The sequence below is a fragment of the Acinonyx jubatus genome, chromosome F2 (assembly GCF_027475565.1).
Source record: "Acinonyx jubatus isolate Ajub_Pintada_27869175 chromosome F2, VMU_Ajub_asm_v1.0, whole genome shotgun sequence".
Classification (NCBI taxonomy): Eukaryota; Metazoa; Chordata; class Mammalia; order Carnivora; family Felidae; genus Acinonyx; species Acinonyx jubatus.
Genome location: NC_069394.1, coordinates 34,900,845 through 34,924,060, shown reverse-complemented (window position 1 = coordinate 34,924,060; position 23,216 = coordinate 34,900,845). Strand labels below are relative to the sequence as shown.

General features: G+C 37.4%; 1 protein-coding gene across 1 annotated transcript in view; it reads right to left on the bottom strand.

Annotated features, from left to right (window-relative positions):
• UBR5 (ubiquitin protein ligase E3 component n-recognin 5) overlaps window positions 1–23,216 on the bottom strand; it is a 136,425-nt gene that overhangs the window by 34,706 nt on the left and 78,503 nt on the right. The window contains exons 19-34 of the mRNA XM_053208245.1: window positions 22,634–22,788; window positions 22,190–22,387; window positions 17,806–18,016; window positions 16,508–16,634; window positions 12,362–12,513; window positions 11,839–11,934; window positions 11,390–11,513; window positions 8,023–8,120; window positions 6,663–6,811; window positions 6,053–6,144; window positions 4,793–4,939; window positions 4,579–4,697; window positions 4,370–4,496; window positions 4,151–4,280; window positions 2,672–2,832; window positions 2,311–2,550 (exon numbers count right to left, since the gene is read on the bottom strand). Coding sequence (XP_053064220.1) covers window positions 2,311–2,550; window positions 2,672–2,832; window positions 4,151–4,280; window positions 4,370–4,496; window positions 4,579–4,697; window positions 4,793–4,939; window positions 6,053–6,144; window positions 6,663–6,811; window positions 8,023–8,120; window positions 11,390–11,513; window positions 11,839–11,934; window positions 12,362–12,513; window positions 16,508–16,634; window positions 17,806–18,016; window positions 22,190–22,387; window positions 22,634–22,788 — 2,326 coding nt within the window. The remainder of the gene's footprint in view (window positions 1–2,310; window positions 2,551–2,671; window positions 2,833–4,150; window positions 4,281–4,369; window positions 4,497–4,578; window positions 4,698–4,792; window positions 4,940–6,052; window positions 6,145–6,662; window positions 6,812–8,022; window positions 8,121–11,389; window positions 11,514–11,838; window positions 11,935–12,361; window positions 12,514–16,507; window positions 16,635–17,805; window positions 18,017–22,189; window positions 22,388–22,633; window positions 22,789–23,216) is intronic.

Genomic DNA, 23,216 nt, shown 5'->3' with positions numbered 1-23,216 from the left:
AGAGCACGGTGGGGAGGGGCAGAGAGAGGGAAAGGGAGACAGAAGTTCTGAAGCAGGCTCCATGCTTACAACAGAGAGTCCAATGCGGGGCTCAAACTAACAACTTGTGAGATCACAGACCTAATCCAAAGTCAGACACTTAACCAATGAGCCACCCAGGTGCCCCTCTTCAGGGAACTTCTAATTACAAACCTGCGCTCATGAAAGTTTAGGACTGCAATTTGTACTGTAAGGTACGGTGGGTTTGTGATGATTAATCCAAAGTCTCAACACTATCAATAAGGACCAAACAGCAATTATCTCCCCTTACAGTGCCATCTAATATTCAGGAATATAGGAAAGAGGTAAATATCTGTCTAGAATTATCTCTAAATATGTTTAAACTTTAATCACTGTATGACCTTGGACAAGTAACCTGAGTCTCATATTCTTCACTTTTAAAATTAGGATGATAGTGGTTATCTATGAGTTATTGGGAAGATTAAAACAGGTGATGCATTTACAACGCTTAAAAGTTCCTAGTTCATATTAAAATTTCAGTGAACAGTTTTTGTATGAGGCATGGAGACAGAGAAACAGGTTGATTAATAAGGACATTAAGAGTTTTAAAGAGGTGAAGGGAAGGGACAGAAGAAGGAAAAATACTAAACTCAAAACTTTACGTTCAGTGGAGTGATAATATACCACCTACCACCCCACACAAGGGAAATCGCAGAGACTAGTCAAATATGTACTTTTTAGTTAAGACATGCCTGAAACACTGATCAAAATACATCCTTACAAGAGGGAGTGATTGCACTGTATAATAATGAAGGACTCTTACATTATATCAACAGTTGAAGAAAACATGACACTATTATCTTTCTTGATGATCCAATGAGATCTCCTTCTGGGAAGACATGACAGACTGACTCAATCAATCAAGGGGGATAAAGTGGAGAGCTGAAGAATGCACAATACTTAAATAAAGAGCCTAAGAAGCAGGGCAAAGGGACACAAAAATCTTGATACTTAGTAAGAACAGGCTGATGGGCACTTTTTAAAGTGAAGATCACCCCAAAAATCTTTTCAACAGATAAAAAGTGTTTATGTTCCGGAACATAAACACAAAGTAATACCACTTAAGTAACCAGGGAGCTCCTCACAGGGCTATCAGGCTCAGCAGACATCATATGGCGCCCAAGCAGATTTTGCTAACAGAATCACTGGATGATGGGGTATGTTTAGCAAGTCTGAAAATATACAGCTTGATTCGTAACCATTTCCAGCAAATCCTGAAAGCCTATCAGTGACAAAGCTACCATGAGAAAGCTTTGACAGACAAACCTGGACTTACATTTCAGGGTATCCTAGGAGACCTGACAATAAAGGAAAAGCTGGGATACATACTGGCACAGGGAATAATGAGAACAGTGAGAGAGCAGATACTGAACAAATCAACTCAGATGAAACCCAGGAATGAAATCTAGGGAAATTGTGCTAAATTTAATAAGGAAGGCGTGCCTTAGTATCACAGAGATGTTTTCCAGGAAAGAAGAAGAGGGTCTTTAAGTCCCAAAGATCTTCATTAAACATCATTATGATTACACACAGTAACAGAATCAGACGTGAGAAAACCAAATAAACAAGTATTTGCTAAAGATCACTATAGCCCTCCAACTCAAAAGTATGACCCCTAAACCGTGAGCACATTGGCACTACCTGAGAGTTTATAACAAATACAGAACCTCAGGCCCCACCCAGACCTCCAAAATCTGCCTCTGCATTTTAATAAAATCCCCAAGTAATTTGCATGCATATTTAATAAAGCACTGTGCTAAAAGACACCAAAACGTTTCAGTTTCTAAACATTCTGACTCAACAAGCTTACAGTCTAATTACCAATGGGAAAGATAAGTAACATTTAAAAAATAAATAATCTTAAACTAGAAATATTAAGTTGATGAATTGTTTTAGCTCTCTCCTAGACAATATGGTTGTTGAGAATAACAACCTGCCCGCCCCCTAGACAGGAAGTATGTCTACAGAAGTCTGAACTTTCTTACCAGATTACTTTATTGGCATAATAAAAACAGTGCTTTTCCAACCAAAAATAAAACCTACAACTATAAGCCTATTACCTTAGATGTGTAGGCACAATGTATAATTTTTCAAGTGCTCTCACAGGTTTCAAACAAAATAAAATCTTCACCATTTGTTACATAAATGATCATGGACACTTCCAGAGTGCTAATAGAAAGGTTTAGTAAGCCAAATGTGACATTTCCAAAGAAAGAATTAATTAGAATCTGTTACCAGATAGAAATTTACCTGCTAGACTGATCAGATGATGGTCGTGGTGGTAGTGGTTCCACGGAGAACAGTTCTTCACTGCCTTGCATGGCATCTATGCTAGTACTAGCCAGAGTGAAAGGTGCAGTCGGGCGAGCGATCCCCATTCTGACAGGAACAATCAGCGACTCTGCTACATTGCACAGTTCTTCTACAGCGTAAGGTAGCAGTGCTTGGAATACACGCTTGCATTTTCCAATTGGCTGCGGAATAAAGTTACTGAAGCAAAAGGAAAAAATAGGAATCTTTTATGAAATCTTTTCATACACACAATGTTATCATTATCACAAAAAATGTGTGTAAAGTGACAGAAAAGCTCAGATCAAAAAGGATGTCTTACTTTTTCTTTTTGGATGAAGCCATTTCCACACTAAGAATGACAAAAACTCTTGCCACTGAACGCAAAAACCTCATTGTCACAGCAATAGCTTCTTCTCTACGTCCAGGTGTGTATTTGTTTTGGAGTTCTTTCACGAGTGTACCTAGTAGAGTATCTAAAAGCTTTAAAAATTGTAATAACTCTATTAATGCTGAGACATCTCTTAAGATGTTTGGACATTTATAAAGCAAAAAGTTCAAACACCTTTTCAATATTACCATTTCATAATAAAAATCTCAAAATAAATTTTACCAAAACACTTCTAATATCATTGATTAATTTATGCCCATGCCTACCATGTCTTTGACCTACAGTAGGCCTCGAATGTCTTCCGTTTTTAGTCTTCTAGTTCTATGTGTATCATACATAGAAAAATAACAAATATATCAAATCAGAGAAAGAATAATTTCACTCACTATAGGGTACATATTGAAACAGCAAAGTAGTTTCAAATATTTATATTAGTAAGTTCATAATCCCATCCCTCTCACTTAACCATTTTTATTGTTACTTTCTCGGTCTCATTTCTATGCATCATCTATCATATACATATTAATTATAGAGAACATCCAATTTTCATGTTATTTTGGGGTTTTTAAATGTTACTTAAAATAACCTTTATTTCTAAATTGCCGCATTACATTTCAGCAAGTGGCTGGGCTATAATTTGATTCAATAATCTATTATTGGCTCCATCAAGTATTTCTTTTCTATATTTTTTATTATTCTGTAACATGTCTCATGTCACAAATTATTTCTTTATGATGAGTCGAAGGGCACGGATTTTCTTTCTTCTTTTAAATGTTTGTTTATTTTTGAAAGAGAGAAAGAGAACATGAGGGAGGGGCAGAGAGAGGGGAGGACAGAAGATCCAAAGCAGGCTCCATGCTGACAGTCAAGAGCCCGATGTGGCTCAAAACTATGAACCGTGAGATCATGACCTGAGCTGAAGTTGGACACTTAACCGACTGTGCTACCCAGGCGCCCCAGAGGGCACTGACATTCCTATGGCTTGTGATATTATTGCCAAGTTGTTTTCTAAAAGAATACCAATGCAATGCCACCCGATCAGTGTCTGAATGTGTTCTTTTTCCCATAACCTCACCAGCACTAGGTTTTATGATTTATATTCTTTTCTAATTTCAGAGCAAAAAGGAGTACTTAAAAAAAAAAACATTTGCACGGAGTCAATTTTGAACACTGCTCCATACATTTCTATATACTGTTATATTTTTAACACATTTTAGGATTTTTGTTTAGAATGAAAGGAGTTTCTGTGTTGAGATATTTAAATCACCCCCAAATTCCATTCCCCTGAATGTACTGTGTAATTAATTAGACCTTATCAGTACTTAGGAGGTTGGATCAATAAAATTATGGGAAACTAAGTCAGAAAACATTCTTTTAATGTACTTGTAAACAAACATCCAAAGAACTTACCAAAATATCTGCTGTACACTTGACTATAAGGCAATGAGTGAAACAGTCCAGCCGAATGGTGCCACTTTGCTGATTGAGGTAAACTTGCTCTTCTGGCAAAAGATGGCCTATCCTACTGCTGGCACTGAGACTTGAGGGGGAAGGAAAGACAATGCATTGTAATCACCTCCATTAACAGGGGAAATACATAAATCTAAAACGTTTTTAATAAATACATACGGGTCTTTATTCTCCTGTGAGCCAAACATAATCATAGATTTCAAAGCATTCCAATCCTGTAGAACACGCTCCAATGCAAGCTGGGCAAACCTTGGGGGCTCTAAATCATGATCAGGCATATCTGAATCTAAGCAGAAAAAGAAACAGTGGGTAAGACAGAAATAAATAAAATCCTTTTTATATGGGTCACAACTGTCAGACTCACCCACCTTCAGGATTGGCTGTTTTTCTATTACGATCCTCCCTGATCCGAGGAGGTCTGTACTGGCAGTGCTCTACTGTCTGCCTTGCAACTGTCTGCACTAAAAACAGTAAGAGGTGCTCTCCCCTGCAAAATGGAACATCACTGTGAGCAGGGAGAGGGGGAGGGCTACTCAGATGTGCTGTGTTTTTCCAATTTATGTCCTAAAAAACCCCACTTGCCTGCTGTTTGGTAGAGTGACCAGATTAGTGGCAGTGAGTAGGCGATAAAGTAGATCAAGACGAGCAGACTTCTGTCCAGCAATTAGAGTTTTACACTTACATTTCTCCCAACAATCACAATACGCTGTTGGTGACGTCCGTTTGAGTCTAGAAAGAATTCACACACAAGTACAAAAAACAAAATTAAAAAAAAAAAAAAAAAACCACAAAGATCTCTATTGAAATCATGGAGATATAACTTACTGACCCAAGATAGAACCCTTGTTAATATTTAAATGCAAAGTGTAACAATTCTTAAAGCATGCTTAACTACAAGTATTACTTAGTGGCATGAAGTCTACAGAGCAACTCTCCTGAGGGATCTTGTAATGACTTGAATATAGTCACGTCTTCCAGAACATCTTCCTTAATTCCCTATAGCCCCCATTCAGTGTAAGTGGTCCTCCTATGTGCATCTAATGAGCCCTAAAACCCTTATAAGCAAATGTTTCTTGCTTGTGTCCCCTGATAGGACTGTAAACCGTGCAAGGACAGAGACTCCCTTGTCCACCACCACCCAAATATCTAGTGTGTAACAGCACTTGCTAAGCAATCAATGAATAGATTCACTTTTAGATGTTTAAATTAAGGAAGAAAAACATATTAGCCAAAGTTCTTTTAATAAAAGTAATAAATAAGCACCAATGCAATATCTATAAACATTTTCTACTTGTCCTATATAATCATTTATTTTAAAGCACAATAGATGGTTTTTACAAACCAATTCTCTGTTAACTGTAACATCTACATATCTGTGGCACAATTATAGCTGATATCTCTGCTGAGACTCTAAGGCACTGCAAATGTTCATGCTGGAGTATTTTATTGCTTCTTAAGTCTGTGAAAATTAACACACTAGCCATGGTAACTCTATTGCTGGATGAAAGGTTATTACATTCACTTTAAGAAGTAAATAAAGCACAGGCCAAACATTCACCATTTTTCACTTAATACCTGTTATGATCTCCTGCTAGGAGACCCTACTATAGACTGAGACTCTGGAGAGAGAATATAGACAAAAGCAAATGAACAACATTTCAAAGTACACTTTAAATCAAGAACCACATTTTAATAAATAAACTGGCTTAAAGAGAACAACTTGAGAAAACCTTATGCTTCCTGAAAAATGAAATAAAACATTACCTCGGTATAGATTATTTTAATACAGCAATATGAATCTAAGCAGTTTATATAATTAAAGAAAACTAGAACTGTACTCACTTGCAATCATGACCTTTATGACAAACTCTTGCACATTCTGTACAACAACAGAGTGACTCCAGCAAGCCACAAGTTCGACACTCAAAAATATCCTACAATTAGAAGGGTTTATTTCTTAGAAGAATATAATGTACATTTCATTAGCTTAATTATTTCTAGTATTTTCTAAAGTCCATCACAATGAAAGCAGAGCAAAGCTAATGTGCTATGGAAACAGAATCATAAACGGGTACAGCACTGGAGGTACAACGAATGGAAATCAAATATTTATCAGTAGGGCAAAAATAATTCATATCACCACCCCCAAAAAGGTGCTATAGCTATAAAATCTGTGTCAAGAGCTGTGAATCAAATTATGCTACTGAGTGAAGATTTCTAATTTTCGTGATATCTAATAACTAATTTAATGATCATCTCCTTTGCCTCACTTATTTGGGAATAAAAATTATTTTTCTTTGGAGAATTTTATAACTCAGAATAAAAAGAAATATCAGACTCACAATTCCAGAGCTAAGAACTATAGAACTGTAATTCTAGTAATGGTGAAAGGGGAAAAAAGAAAAGAATACCTGAAGACAGCATAAATACAAAGAAGTCTAAAACGGCCTACCTGGTTAATGTGCTCTGCTCCTGTCCATGTAAAACTGCAGGTATCATTACAACATAACACATATAAGGGTGAGTCATCAGGGTTGGTACCTGATGGGCAAACCATTCCCATAAACACATCTTCCTCTTTTTCACTCGAGGATACTTCAGCTAAAAAGATTAAGAACACAGTAGTTCACATACCAAGACAGGCCTTAATCACAATCAGCTACTGCTTTACTCAAATGCAAAAGCTCTAACATTTACACAGTATAAATCAAAACTACTATATATTAATTTTAAAAACTGAAATACAGGGTGCCTGAGTGGCTCAGTTGGTTGGGCATCTGACTCCGGCTCGGGTCATGATCTCGTGGTTACTGAGTTCAAGCCCCGCATCAGGCTCTTGTGCTGACAGCTCAGAGGATGGAGCCTGCTTCGGATTCTGTCTCCCTCTCTCTGCTCCTCCCCCATGCCCACGCGCGCACTCTCTCTTGCTCTCTCAAAAATAAATATACGTTAAAAAAAAACCCAAAACTGATATATAAGTCAACATGCAAGGAAATCCAGTCAGTTCTGGTGCAAAATAAAGCAAACTGTAATTATATCATAACCACATGACAACAATACACCACACCTCAGCTGAATACACAGCTCTATGTTATGCAGTTAAGATTCAAGTTCTATCTCTATTTAATAAATTATAGACAATCACATAAATTTTAGAGTCTTCTAAAGGCTGGGTGTAGGAACTGATATTCCTTACTGCTTTCTATTAAGCAAGAATTCCAAGTCAGAAGGAAGAACAATAAGAAATCTGGCCTATTATTTCCATAAATTTGTATCATGATCAACAGTTAACCACTGGCAGGTTCTATCAGTAACCCGTCTTTATTTTCAAAAGATCAGTCATGGGACACCTGGGTCGCCCAGCTGGTTTAAGCACCTGACTCTTGATTTTGGCTCAGGTCATGATCTCACGGTTCAGGAGAGCAAGCCCTGTACTGGGCTCTATACTAACAGCACAGAGCCCACTTGGGATTCTCTTTCCTTCTCTCTGCCCCTCCCCTACTCCCCATTCTCTCTCTCAAAATAAATAAACATTAAAAAGAAAGTCATTACGTTACCCATCATGCACTTTTTTTTTAATTTAAAAACTGATACCAGCTGTTTTTTGGTGGAAAGTTCAAAAATACAATATACTTGAAAAAGGTACAAACATGAATTTTACACACACAAATACACAAAAGAATTATCTTGATAGCTTCTACTCAATTATTTCATCATGCAAAAATTAAGTTTGATTAATTGTATAATAAATGTAGAAAAGAATCTTTTCAATTAAAAAATAAACAACTCTTTTAGGACTTGTAATAAATTACCTTTTGCAATTTTCTGGGCTGTTTCTAAGATGGTAATTGCAGCTGGATAAGCTCGGCCACTTACAGCTGACATAAATGGGGTCATCCCTCTTGCGTCCCTAAAATGAGAAAAATTATGCATAAAAATATTAATTTTTAAATATTTCCTTTCTTCATTATAAAATAAATGTTCAAGATGAAGCAAAAAAGTCGTTTTGTTGTATTAAATAACATCCTACCACTCAAAGGAAATCTCTGGTGATATTTTCTAGTCTCCTATTACCACATGTAAAAAAGGAAGCCCCTGTCTAAGAATCCTTGTCTCTCAACCATGCTCTCCTTTCTTGGTCTTAGTGACATTAAAAAATAAATCAGCAGGGGCTCTAGAGTCAGACTAATATTTTCTAGATGTGGTGATAACAGGTTCTATCTCATACAATTGTGATGAGGATTAAGCCAACTGTTACTTAAAAGCTTTTCATTTGCTTAGCAAATAAAATGTACTCAATAAATGTTAGCTATTTTTATGTATTTTCTCTTAAAAATGTACCTTCAATATTCTTCACTGAATTTCTATTCCCTCCTGGATCCTTTGCAATTCCCCAAATTTAGTCCTCAACCACCTGTGCCTCTCTCTCTCTCTCTCTGATCCACCAAAGCAACTACCACTTCTATGATGATAACACAGTTTAAACATCTACACTTGCTTACTTGGTAAGTCTACTTAGGATTTCCCAGTGATACTGCACTTTCAAAATGTCTAACAACTAAAATCATCTTTCTCCCCAAACCCACTCTCTACCTATGTCGGCCAACAGCATCACTGTTCCTGGGAACTAAGACAAAAAATTTGGATTCTTCATGAAGTCCCCCTTCTAACTCAATTTTTTGCTCTTGCATCTAATCCCTTTTTTCCATTTTCCAGTTCAGTTTATTATAACACATATACTAAAGGCAACAGGTAGACATAAAAAAACAAAGCCTCAACTCCAGTCTCTACTCTTACCTATTTTACTCCTTTTTTTTATGCCACCATCACATTATTATTCTTATAAACCCACTTTGATACTATTCTAGTCTAACCAAAGCCATCTGAGGATTCAAGCCCAAAGAACAGAGACCAAAGTGGTGGCTTTAACCTACTTCTTCAGATTCAGTGGCTATTGTTCTCCTCTTCTAATCCTCCACTTCTAATCAGATGCATCACTGTTTCCTTAAGTATTTATACTTCTCCATTTTTATGTTGTTGCTCACTCTTCTCCCTACCTATTCCCCCTGCTCAGATAAGAATGAGCCAGCTGCGAATAAAATCCTCTACATCTTTACTAGCCAGGAGGATTTTTACCAAAATTTACTTTCTTTAGCTTACATTATTAAAGCAAACTCCAACCACCCACACCTAGGATTGGAGGGACTTGGGAGGAAGGGGGGTACGGAATGCTTAAATTGGAAATAATTGTATTTTTAAACAATCCTTCATCCTCATCACACACACACACACGCATCACCATCACAGGCATGCTCTCAAACTAAGATTCAATGCTCTGAAGTATTCTCCTAATACTTTATATATTGCCAAATACAATTAAAGCCAAGAACCTTTCTTAACTGGGTCATCTGTATGGTAACCAATTTCCAGTTATACCACTTGGAAAATTTTATTAGCAACTCCAGGAAATTCTCCTATATGTGTAATATAAAAAAGGAAACAAATGACCAATTTGAGAATTCCTATGCTTATTAACTAAAGGGCAAAAGAACTTTGCCTTTCCTCTAATTTGTTTCAAAGCTGTCATCAACAGTACCAGCTTATTAATAGCACGACATATTCAGTGTTTTCCAAATAGTTCATGTATTTTCTCAGAAAAGGGGTTGGGGGAAAGCAACTACTATTGAAAGGGCACTAAAATAACTAGTGAACTAGAAACACACTGCAGAAATGCAAAATGGATTAAAAATAGAGAGAAAGGAAGTAAGAACATTCAATGAATTTTGAGACAACACCAAATGATTGAACAAATTGTACAAAGATAATACCCTTAAAAAACACCAAAAATTCAAGTGAGGAAATAAAAATAGAAAGATATACCTTTCTGAAACAGAAAGAATATATTGGCATATATACCATTTTTACCTATGCCTCAAACCACTAATAAATTAGTAAGCTTCTTCTGTAATAATAACTTATTTCCAAGTCAGTGACTTATTTTACCAGCGGGGGCGGCCTTCATTAAAGTAGTAAGTTCACAAATTATGTTCATTATGGCCTAAGGTCAATAAGGCTTAAACAAAAATCTCCTTGCCCTTAATAATAAAAAACTCAAAACACCTTCTTGTACTTAAATATGGAGAGGTTGCTTAAGGGTGACGCCTGGGAGTCTCAGTTCTGGAATTAAGACATGGACCACGGATGGAATTCCAGCCACTCACTAGTTTTGTGACCCTGAGTGGGTTAATTAATCTCTAAGACCATTTCTTCAAATATAAAATGGGAATAGTAGTACCTACTCCAAACAGCTATTGCTAGAATTGGAAGAGTTAATCCTTTGGCACAGATAAGAGCTAACTTTTATAAAAATGCTTATTGTTATGAATTTGTAAAGGAACATAAACAATCATGCTGAAAGCAGAGCTATACTCTGTCAATGGTTAGTGAGCACTTATCACATACTACTTATCAAAAACTGCATAATCTCATCATGATTTTGCAAGTCCAAAAAGACTTCCAAAGAAACCATCAGAATCATCCACAGAGTTTAGCATACAGATTCCAGGCCCCATCCCAGACTTACCGAGTCATACTTTTGCTGCAAAGTTTGGGGAAGAATCTGTATAATTTTTTAAGTTCTCCAGGTGACAGTGATGGAATTTATGAATTCACATTTGAGAATAGCTATGCTGTGATTTTTTAACACACGCACACACACCTCCTGATCAAACTTACATAAAATTGGTTTGTATTCATTTAGTGTACACTGTATTATACTGGAGTCTTTCATTGAAGGGAGCTTAGTTAATTACAGAGGGAATAAATGCTAGATTCTGATCAATTAGTTTAAATTCACATAAGATAACTGTTGCCCATACATTGCAACATCAACTTAAACAGTAAAAGGAGCTAAGCTAGATCTTCATATCAAAAGCATATTAGGCGCGCCTGGGTGACTCAGTCGGTTAAGCGGCGGACTTTGGCTCAGGTCACGATCTCAGTTTGTACAATCAAATCCCACATCTGGCTCTGCGCCCACAGCTCAGAGCCTGGAACCTGCTTCAGATTCTGTGTCTCCTTCTCTCTCTGTCCTTTCCCCACTCTCATGCTCTCTGTCTCAAAAATAAATAAAGATGGAAGAAAAAAAATTCATTAAAAAAAGTATATTAAACTTCTTACTTGGCAGAGAGGAGTTCTCGTAAATAGGGCTGCAGAACAACACTGTCGCATAACAATTTTAATATAAAATGAGCATTGGCCTTCCGATCCTTGGATTCTACTACAGATGGCTCTGTGGAAGGACCTGTAATTAAGCAAATCCATTTGGTAACAAGAGTAAACAAGAGTGAAAAGAATATTCTGAAATAACATTAACAAGGAACCATTAAATAAACCAACAGAAAAATATTCTAGTATTAGCAATAAACTGCTAATTTCATTATACAGAATTTAAACACAACACATTTTACAACTCCCAAATGATTTTACAACACTACAACCTCACTGACATATGAAGATCTAATTCAGAGAATTAGATGTTTTTCAAGCCAAGGTAAGTCTCGTTGAGATAAAGTGTGGCTTTGTAGAAACCCAAATGCCTAGGCAGATAAAATAGTACAGATTCTCACCTGGAACGGTGGAGGTGCTTGGTCCTTGACCGGTGCCAGTCGCTGCTGTGGTAAGAGATCCCACAGCAGGGGCCAGGATAAAATCAATGTCACCATCTTTCAGTAAACAGAACAGCAGGATGTACATCATTATAGGCAACATATCCCTAACATTTTCTCTTAACTGGCCTTAAGGCTTTTCTCTGCAAGCCAAAGGTGAAATCGGACAGAGGTTTAAGTGGAAACTTGTTTTCCAAATTATGAGAGAAGGAATCCTCTGAATTATTGACTTGTTATGATGTATTACTAGTTAGCTTCTTGCCAGTGTGGAAATATATTATCTCAATAAAACAGCTTCTAGAATTTTAATTTTTAAGTTATAAACCCCTTAAACCAAATCTTTGCAACTAAACTGGTTACAATTTGCTCATTATGCTACTTTTAAATACTTCAGATTTCTAAATATCCCATTCAAGTGTTCAATTTCCTTTCTCTCAGGACCTTGTTTTTTTTGCTAAACACTAAATAAAATAACAGATCTTACCAGGATCCATCGCAGGAGGGTCAGGAACCCAACTAGGGGGAGCTATGGGGGGTGAAACTGGATCCTGGTGGTCACTGGATGAAGCTCCAGCTTCATGTCTACCCAAACCAGCTGCTCTCAACGAACGTCTCATCATTTCCCGTAACCTCAAACTAGAAGAACATGGACAAAATCAGAGCTCACTACCATGGCTAAATGTAATGAAAAGGTGTACAGAACTCATCTGAGATCAAAGTTTGTTCTATAAGCAAATACTCCAGGCAAGGGAAGTGAAGTACAAATGCCAATTCTGGAATCACAAAGTCAGTGAGGGATAGAAATGAAACTGGGGGCACCTAGTACCCAGTTCAGCACTAAAACCACTATATTAAGCTCCCACACAAACTTAAGCACAGGGAACAAAACTTACGGTGAAGATTAGAAAATAATCTTTCATACATTAAGGTAAATGAACAGCTGAACATTAAGACAAAAAAATTTCTGTCCCCTGTTTATAATCAGTGAGAATTAAGTTTAATAATAGACATCAGCAAACATACTAAGTAGCACAAAACCGATATTGTTAGCCCACTAAATAAAATCCCTTTGCTGTGATCTCAAAAACAATTAAACTAATGTCCACACAGTGAGTAGTTTTAAAACAAAGACCAATTTAGATTTATTTTTTATACCCAAAAAAAAAAAAAAAAAAAAAAAAAAGGAGTTTTTTTTTAACAGTACAATTTGTATCCCAAGGAATTTAATGCAACTGGAGCTTGTAAAATGTGTTAGATTAATGTCTGGGCGTGATTTTTTTTTTCCTCCTGCTATACAAGAAAAAAAAATACTGCACAGGTGTGCACATCACTAAAAAGAAAAGGAAATAATCACAAACACAGACCTTGTTAGGGGAACTGGTAACTACCTGTATAAAAATCTATACCTCTGAATAAAAGCTTACAAAGCCTACAAAATTAACACATTACGAACTAACAGCAATTAAAGAGAGAGCATATGAGGCAAATCCTTTCCGTCAGCCACAATTTTAGAGCTTCTAAATGAATAAAGACTAAAAATTCAATTATAAGGGCCAGGCAACACATAAGGGACTTCATTCTCCCATGCAGATTTAATCCCAGACACAACATTTCTCTGATGTGAAAGACCTACCACCTTACCAGGTGAGCATTATATATATGTCTACAAATAAGTAATTTAGAAAGATTTTTATTAATGTTTGAATCTTCTAATTATAATTGTTATGTAATCCGAGGGTAAATGTGTTTTTCCATATTGATACACTTTCAATTTCAAAAGGACAAATTTTCTAAAACTTTTACAAAAATTTCCTTTAGAGGCTACTTTCAAGAACACATCTATTTATAAAGCTTATGTATGACGATATACCTCTGGGAACAGAAACATTCTTTGGAAGATTCTGCAAAGTAAATTTTAATGTCTTAAATAATGTATTAGTTATTATAGTATTCACTATAAAAAAAATACCTACAAGTAATTCTTTTATGGTATCGAGATCTTCTCTCTCGCAATTTAGATATCTGAGTTTTTATAATATGGAGGGGAACAGGACATAGGGATTATGTCAGTCGAGGTCACTTCCCTGTCCGAAGACATCACCCACAGAGAAAGGCAGTCTCCTTACCAGTTAACAGCACACACCAGGGTGACTGTTCACATTGTGATGTTCCTATACAATTTTAAGCTCAATATATATACTTGGTATCCTAATGTGTCTTACTCAAAATAGAGAAAAAAATCAGTAGTAGCTGGGAGGCACTGCATATAACCTGAAAATAAATACATGTTTGGGGCCTATTAAGAAGAATGCTTACATCAGGGTCACAAACTCAATGCCTCCTGGGCCTGGAAGGCAGTATCAACTGAGGAAAGGGCAGTCAGGTGTAAGAAATGGGGAGTAATGGCAAACTAGAAGCATACATGCTCATGTGAAGGCATTCAAGTTTTAAAGAAAAAAAAAAAAAATTTAACCGTGCACAGGCCAAAAAACATATGTGGGCTATTCTCCAACCTCTAGCTTAAAGCAGATTAAGAATAAAATGAAGATAAGTGGAGACCATAGTCTCATCTTGAACTTGCAAACTCCCAACTCTGTTGTTGTGATGTAGTCAATTCAATATTAAATGAGGGGGTCATTCCTTTGTCATTTTAAAAAATTGTCCTTAACCTCTTTTCTTCATTAGGTCTTGGGAACATTTTTAAGTACAATGCCCAGCTCCTCATATAGATTCTTTAAAAACAAAAAACAAAAAACAAAAAAAAGAAAATTATTCTTCAAGATGTTGTACACAATTCATGAAGATTCACCTGTATCCTCAGTGGCTGAGGACAATACTGAGGAGATACCACCTTGGCTGCTAAGATTCAGAGTTTTGACATTTCTTCGATAGGCTTGCCTGGAGTCATCGTATTTTCTGACAATATGGAAGAATTCAAGGATGATGTAATTTCCTCTTTGTAAGCACGTTATATCCATGCTACAGAAGCCTTAGAATCCAGTCATGTTCAAACATACCACTGTGACAAAAAAGCGAAGGTCATGTGTCTTCCAGATTAACAATCTCTAGAGTACATACACCTGCAATCAGATGCATCAATCAAGCTTTCCACTAAATCTGCCCTTTGTACTCAGGAACTATGAGTCACATAACAAAACTTCTGAGTCAAATCATCATCTGAAGACATTTAACAGTACTCCATTCAATATTGAAATTGCATCAGTTTTGAGCTTACAGCTCATGAATCCCAGCCTGCATACTCATCAAGGGGCATCGCCTAGAAAATCCATTGTAGGCTAGAGGAGGGTTTCACTTCAATGAAGCAGAGTCTGTGGACTTCCTACTGCCCGGCGTGGATAATAAGACTCCTGTGCTTTCATCTGTTCAACCGGCAGCCCTGAGTTTGAACTGGTTAAGAGCACTGCAGTGAAATCTTCGGCAAATGCCTCAAAGGAGCTTACTCTGCAAATTATTTCTGTGAGCAACACATCACCCACTCTTGAAGCTCCTTTTAGTCTTTGCCTTCAAAATAATCCTTACATGAAAAAAAGATGGCAGCACTGGCATTGGACCAACCATATCAGAGTCCAACTTGATCTGCACCTGTATTTTCCCTGAGGAAATGAAATACCTGAAATAATTCAGACACTAATTTCTTCAAGAAGAATTTAAGTTGCTTTCCATTTTAGACCAAACACTTTGTCTGCCTAGTGTAGTCCTAAACAAATAAGCTGGTGATAATTTCCATTTTGTATCGTCTATATAAGGTCTTTGTACTGTTTTAAATTACAATTTGGTCACCCATAAATAGTTTTTGATAAATTTCATTTCAGGATATTTTTGAACCCGGGAAGCTATCAACTTGGTACCAATTTTAGAAGAATCATTTTTAAAGGGAAAGTTGGATACGGAACAGAAAATAGGCAAAGAGACTCTTCACTTTAAGTAGACTTTACAACCTATCACATTAGCACAGAGAGCAGTGTTTCCGTCAGTGATCTGTCAAGTGTCCAAGAACTCTGGCTCTCGTGTCTAATATACATGTGCTTTTTCCTTCAGAAAAAAAAAAAAAGAAAAGGAAAGAAAAAAAAAACTATATCCTGAATTCTTTATATTCTTCATCTATTCAAACACCTAGTGATTTTTAATGTTATTAAGGTTTGTCCATCCCACAGCCCAGAGAGCTGAAAATTTTAAATACCAAACATTCATAACACACACCAGCCTTTCGTTTCTTCCCAGATCATTAAGACATCTGAGAAATTGATCTAAATAAGTAATCTGAAAATAAAAGATTGAAATTCTTTCCATTATTGTTATTACTTGTTCTCCAACTAAAGAAAGTAATTTCCTAGGAAACAAGGGTGATAAACTTAAAACACATCCAAAGAATCAAGGTTGAACTACAAGCCTAAATTATCTCAAGTTTCTGAAGCATCCTAGGTCCTACTGTTCTACACTTAAAATCTAATTACATATTATCAGATCTTTTTCCCAGGGTGATATTTGGAGGAACAAAAACAAAGCAAAAGGACCTGTCAATTCATGCAAATGATAGGTGAAAGATGTATTTTTCTGAACTTGGGTTCTGTTTCCGCCAATTAAACTTTCCTGGTAAAAATCACATTACCTTCGACTACTTGATGATCCAGCCCGATTACCTGGGCCATTACTTGAAACAACGGATATTGCATTTGCAATGGCCTCAACAGCAGAAAGCCTTTCTGCAAATGTATTTCTTTCAGAGCGCTCTGCTTCTGAAATACAAGAGAAAAAACTAGGATTAATTTAAACTTCAAAAATAATTAAGAGATTAAGTATGTATAGGCCATTAAATGCTAACTACTCTGTACTTTAGTGCTCTAATTCACATACTAGAGATAATGAATAGCTTAATTTTTTCCTCCTTAGAGCAACAGACACTGAAGACAGATTTAACTATGATTTTTAATATGTGAGTTATTTCCTTATTCTGCCTTAACTTTCAACCCCCAAAGGTCAAACATAAGATTATTCGTAAGTAGACTGAAATCTAGCTTTCACTACCAAGGGAGAAAAAGACCCATAATTCGGTACCTCAGTCTTGGTTTATATACTACTCATCCCCCTTTAATGATAAGGAAATAAACCACCACTCAAAAATGCAGCCACAGAATGTCACTGGCAGAATTCAAAATCAAGAAAAACATTATGAATCACCCAGTTGCACTTTTAGACTTTCAGATTTCCCCTTCATGTAGCCAACTAAAACCTTTATGGCAAAAAACCTTATTTTTCCAAAAACATCTCATAACTCACTAGGTTATTTTTCCCTCTACATTATGAAAACTGGGATAAAGATGGCTTCAATATAACTTGCCTTAATTTGTTACATAATTCTCATGGTAATAAAAGTCATCTGTTATTATAAAATCATTAAATCTCATTTTAAGCATTGCATATAATGTCTGTATTTATCAAAGAACAGAATTCAAGACAACAAAACACACGGATAAAAATTTATTTGCTTATGTTACATACTCATCCTAATAAGAAGACGGGCATCTTCACCTTCTAAGAAATGTCAAAACTCCTAGATTTTACAAAACAGAAAAAGTACACACAAATTCTTCATAGTAATTTCCTTTTCAGTGTTCTATTTTCGAAACTGCCTAAAATTCCTATTATTGTTTTTAAAAGTTTAATGTTTATCTATTTTTGAAGGAGAGAGACAGTGTGAGCAGGAGAGGGGCAGAGAGAGAGGCAGACACAGAATCCGAAACAGGCTCCAGGCTCTGAGCTGTCAGCACAGAGCCAGATGTGGGGCCTGACTTCACCAACCGTGAGATCATGACCCGAGCCGAAGTTGGATACTTAACCGAGTCACCCAGGCACCCCAAAACTGCCTAAGATTCCTTTTAAAGACCTTGTTATAGTTCTTATTCTCACCCTCTTCTTCTTTAGTTTCCTTATTGCTCGTTGGAAAACAAACTGATACACAAGCATGCAAAATATTTCGGTTTCCATCACATCTGTGGCTGATGAACGTCTGTAGCATCTGTAGATTCTGCTCTAAAACAACCGCTTGCTCAAGATTCATGAGATATTGTCGACAGGCCTCATAGTCACAGCGTAGGATGTGCTGCATTAAGGTTTGTTTCTGTGCTCAGACAAATTACGAAAAAAACTTCAATGAATTTGAACAGCACATCACACATGTAAAAAAACATAATAATATAATCAGCTCTGCAAGTAAGGAGAGACAATTTCAGGTAGCCTGCCAAAGGAGTTAAAATTAAGGGTGCCCTTTAAGCAGAATGTACAATTCACAGGAATAGAGAAGGGTGTATAAATTTTCTGTAAAGGACCAGTAAATATTTTCAGCTTTTGCAACTAACTCAACTCTGCGGCTATGGTGGGAAAGCCACTATACACAATACACAAATGAATGGGAGTGGCTGGATCTGGCCAGCAGGTCATTTTGCCGACACCTGGTCTATATTATTTCTTATGTAATTATCAAATTAGAACCCTATTAGTACTATTAACCAATTAAGCAAAGGGTATACATTCTGTGTATTTTATACAGGCTTACACATACCCCCTTATGCTCATAAACGTTGTATCACACTGCAGTACATGAAAACCAATACCTTCAACTCCCCCAGAAACCACGACAGGTGCAATCCCTCAGAGGTTACAACTAATGTAACTTCATTGTCAAAGACATGGTAGCATTAATAATTTATAGAACATGTCATTATTTACATGAGAAACAGCATGCTATAGACTGAAGATTTACGGCCCCCAAAATTCGTATGTTGAAACCTATTCCCCAATGTGATGGTGTGTGGAGGTGGGACCTTTCCAAAATGATTAAGTCACAAGGGTGGGGTCGTCATGAATGGGATTAATACCCTTAATGGGGGCTGAAAAAAAACCAGTGTTTTCCCCTCCCACCATATGAGAATACATGGCTGTCTATGAAACAATAAGTGGGCCCTCACCGGATACCATATCTGCCCACGCCTTGATCTTGGACTTCGAGCCTCCAGAACTGTGAGAAATTTCTGTTGTTTATAAGCCAGTCAGTCTATAGCAACCTGAACAGACTAAGACACAGCATGAACATATCAAGGAGTTCAAATGTACTTCTTTCAGAATGTAACGCTATAGTTAAGGGACACTTATTGGATTAAATATAAAGCATTAGTTTTGGACTACAGATGAACTTGTAAATTTCAACTAGAATTAAGAACTGGGAAAAGAGTGTTCGGGAATACAAAGGGAAGAAGAAAGGTGCATTTGAACAACTTGCCACTTCTCTCCCAAAGTACTTAAATATCCCATCCCTCCCCCAAAGTGTATGGAGGGGTGGGTAAGGGGTGGAGGCAAGACAAAAAATACAGTTAAACTATTTCCAGTATTTGCCACATTTTAGTACCTGAGATAGGCTATTGTGATTGCGCGCACTAAGACTCTGAGGTGACCCCATACGTGGTAAGCTCCAATTCAAAAGTATGAGGTGGGACACACAAGATTAAACTTGCCCAAGTCCAGTGACATATATGCAGTAATTAATACGCTAAGAGAATATGTCAAAGTCTCTCCCAAGAATAAAAAGCACACTACTTTTGAAAGTAAATAAAGTCAAGATATTCTGCTGCATACTCTGTGACATAAAATGTTTTCAAGCAGCCAATCAGTCATTCGGTTGGAAGTAGCTACAGGGAACCCTTATCTCCAACCTGCTTTATATGGGCTCTCACCCTGAGAGTTATCAATACCACAATGACTGTGTTAGAAGCAAAAGAGTTTACTCTGCATCACTATATACTGTATTTGTCACTTATTCTTACAGCAAAAGGCAGAGAGAGTTCAGTAAAACATTTCTTGCAGGTCTACTGTGCACCAAGCCCTGCTCGCTGAGGTACAAAGATAAATGATGGCACACTTTACCCCTACCCATGGGATGACGACACATTTTATCTTTACCCTTGAGATGCTGACAGAGTGCAGGGGTCACAGAACCAAATGCCTACAGATGCATCTGAAGTAATACAAATGAGCGGAGGAGGCTGGGGGTAAAAAGATAACATAAACTGCATCATAAATAAATGGCAACATTTAGACTCCAAGCAATTAGGTATCAGGAACTGCAATAAATTGGAGAGACCACATACAGCCTCTAAAGGGGACACGTTAATGGCTTTATGGTGGCCCAATGTTACCAGATATTCTCATTTTTTAAGAATTAAAAATCTGGATTTTAAAAATAAATCCTGTGGTTTTTAAATGTTGGCAACCAATTACGAATTTTAAAATGATATGAAGGTTATTTCTAGAGGCCAACTTCAGGCCATGGCCACCTCCTGAATCATACCCCTACCAGTCTATAACCTCTAGTCTAGTAGGTTGCAATCAAAACTAAACTAAGAATACAAGCACTGTGTCTCTATACACAAGGCTCACAGGAAGCTCTCAGGAGTACCTGGATTCAGACTACTTTAGGTGCAATTCTAACAAGTTGCTTTCACCTCCAACCTAATAAAGGGTAAATAAGCCTCATACTAAGCTCTACTTTCCATCCTTTATAGAAAATCTCCTCACAAGAGCTGTCCATATTGATCTCTAGTTCTTTTTCCATTTTCTCCATGGCTCACTCTAATCAGGCTTTCATCCCTACTGTCCAGAATGACCCAGATGGAGCCAAATCCCCAGTCACTCTTCAGCACTTGCCTCGCCTGGCCCACAGCATCACCAGACATGGTTGATCACTGCACCCTACTTGACACATGCTTGTCACCTGGCTTCCAAGACAACACTCACTCTAGTTTTCCTCCAACCCCGTGGATGCTGCTCCTTCTCAGTCTCTTATGCAGGTTCCTCTTTATCTCCCTGTATTTACATGCTGATGCTATTCTGACAGCTCAGTCCTTAGACCTCTTCTCCACAACCTTGGTAATCTCATTCCATGTAATTCCTCTTAAATATCACGGATGTACTGTAGGCTCCTATGTCTAATTCTCCGTCTTGCTCCGGGTCTTCAGAATTACACGTCTATTTACCACCTTCTCTTGGATACCTATCTGACAAGCACTTTAAACTCTGCATGTCTAAAACCAAATTCCTGTTGTCTGCCCCTCCTCCCTCCTGAATCTGCTTCATCCCTAGTCTCCATCTCTATAAATGCCAACTTCATTCCTTCAGAATCTTTGGCCTTATTGCTTCCTCTGTTTGACACCCTATATTGAGCTATTGGCAAATCCTGTTGGCTCTACCGTCAGCCTATCTAATATACCTAGAATTGAATGAATCCCTTCTCCCTCACAGCTCTACTTCTTGGGCCAAGCCACCTTCCCCTCCCACCCGGACTGTTTCAATAGCCCCCCTCACAAGCCTCCCTACTTCCACACCGTCCCCTACTATTCTCAGCAGGTCAGCAGCAATCCTGTGAAAATGTTAAGTCAAATCAGGTCAATCTCTGCTCAAATTGCTCCAATAAGTTCCAGTGGTACCACCGCCACATCTAATAAACACCTCAGCTACAACATGTTCAAAACTAAACTCATCCTCTTCCAGCATTCATTTTGTTCCTCCTATTTTTCCTCTCCCCACCAACCACACCCAAGTAAGAAGCTTTATAACTCCTTCCTTTCATTTATTGCTGAAGAATGGCACCAAGCTTTAGAGAATCTACTTTCTTAAGAACTCTGAAATCCATTCCCTCTTCTTCATTTCCAAGATTTCAAGCTTACTTTGTTTCTTTATCTGGTCTCTACATTTCTGTTCTCCACCCACTGCTCATCCTTTTTTAAAAAGCCAGTTTAAAATCCTTCTCCTAGCTTTCAGGGGGAAGCTCACACCCCTTAGGTTAGCACACAGGTACCCCAGTGCCTTTCTCCAGTCTCTGCACTTGCCACTCACTTGACCCATATAAGCCCTACCTTCTGTTTATATCAACAATGTACGTGGTCTTCCAAAACATTAAGATTCACAAAGACTTGGCACCAAGGATAACATTTCCCGCCCTCACCTTGTGTCCAGGAGACCCCTGACTATGCAAAGCTGTGTTCAGGCATCGCCTCCTATGAGAAGCCTTCTCTATAGTCACAGTCTGATTGATATCCCTCCCTTTTGTGCTCCTACAGCACTGTGCACGCCTTAACTCAAACACTTACACTGCCATCTACGGTTCACTCATCTCTCTTGTCTTAATAAACTCCTACCACCTATAGAGAAGGGTCAACAAATAATCTATTTGATTGGTTTCCCTAGTTTCTAGCAGTATCATGTGAATTAAAATGTCAAGTAGTTTCAAAAGTCAAGTTACCTCCACAGCCATGATGATAATAGCAGCTTTCTTTTTGATTGTTGAATTGGCAGGAAGATTTATTAAAGAATGCACGCCCATTCCAAGACTACTAATAGGTGGAAGATCAAGCCAATCAGGATCCCTTATTCCTCCCATGCAATCTTTGGCCATGGGGTAGATAGTACCATTTCCATCTCGAAGAATAATAGGAGACTCCTATAATAGAGGGAAAATAATAAAATCTGGCTCCCAACCAAAAATGGATCTTTGATTTTTACAACAGGTATATTTATTTTCATATTAGATTATGCTAACCAAATAAGAAACCCAGTATTAATTGTACTTGATATTCTAAATTCTTCAGTAGTTTAATAACAAGCAAATTAGAGCCCAACTTTAGGCTTTACAAAAATGCCAATGTTGTCCCATCAGTTTTCACAAGTAAAAGTTAAGCCTCAGTACCTGTCCAGCAGTGAAAATGGCTACATTCCTCTCATTCTGGCCAAGGAAAGCAATGCTGCTTGTAGGGAAATTATTTTCCTGTTCTGCTTTTCCTGTCGCAAGATCAAAGATACAGTACCGTACCCAATTCCCAGTCTTCAAAACAGCATGCACACCTTCAGAAACACATAAATGTAAAAAAAAAATTTATGCATCTTTAATAACCTCCAGTTAAGTACCTGCCAAATTTTAACATCTCTGGTCACATGTGAAATGTGATTTATCTCATTCCATAACATTATACACAAGGAACAAAACTTCCAAACACCCCAAATCACTTATTTTATGCCCTTTTTTTTTAAGTATATTCATTTATTGGGGGGGGGGGGGGAGAGGAGAGAGAGAGAGAGAGAGAGAGAGAGAGAGGGAGGGAGGGAGAGAGAGAATATCCCAAGCAGGCTCCACATTGTCAGCATAGAGCACGATGCAGGGCTCTATCTCATGAGCTCTGAGATCAGGAACTGCACTGAAATCAAAAGTCAGACGCTTAACCAACTGAGCCACCCAGGCAGCTCCTAGCCTACACCCATTTACTACACAAATA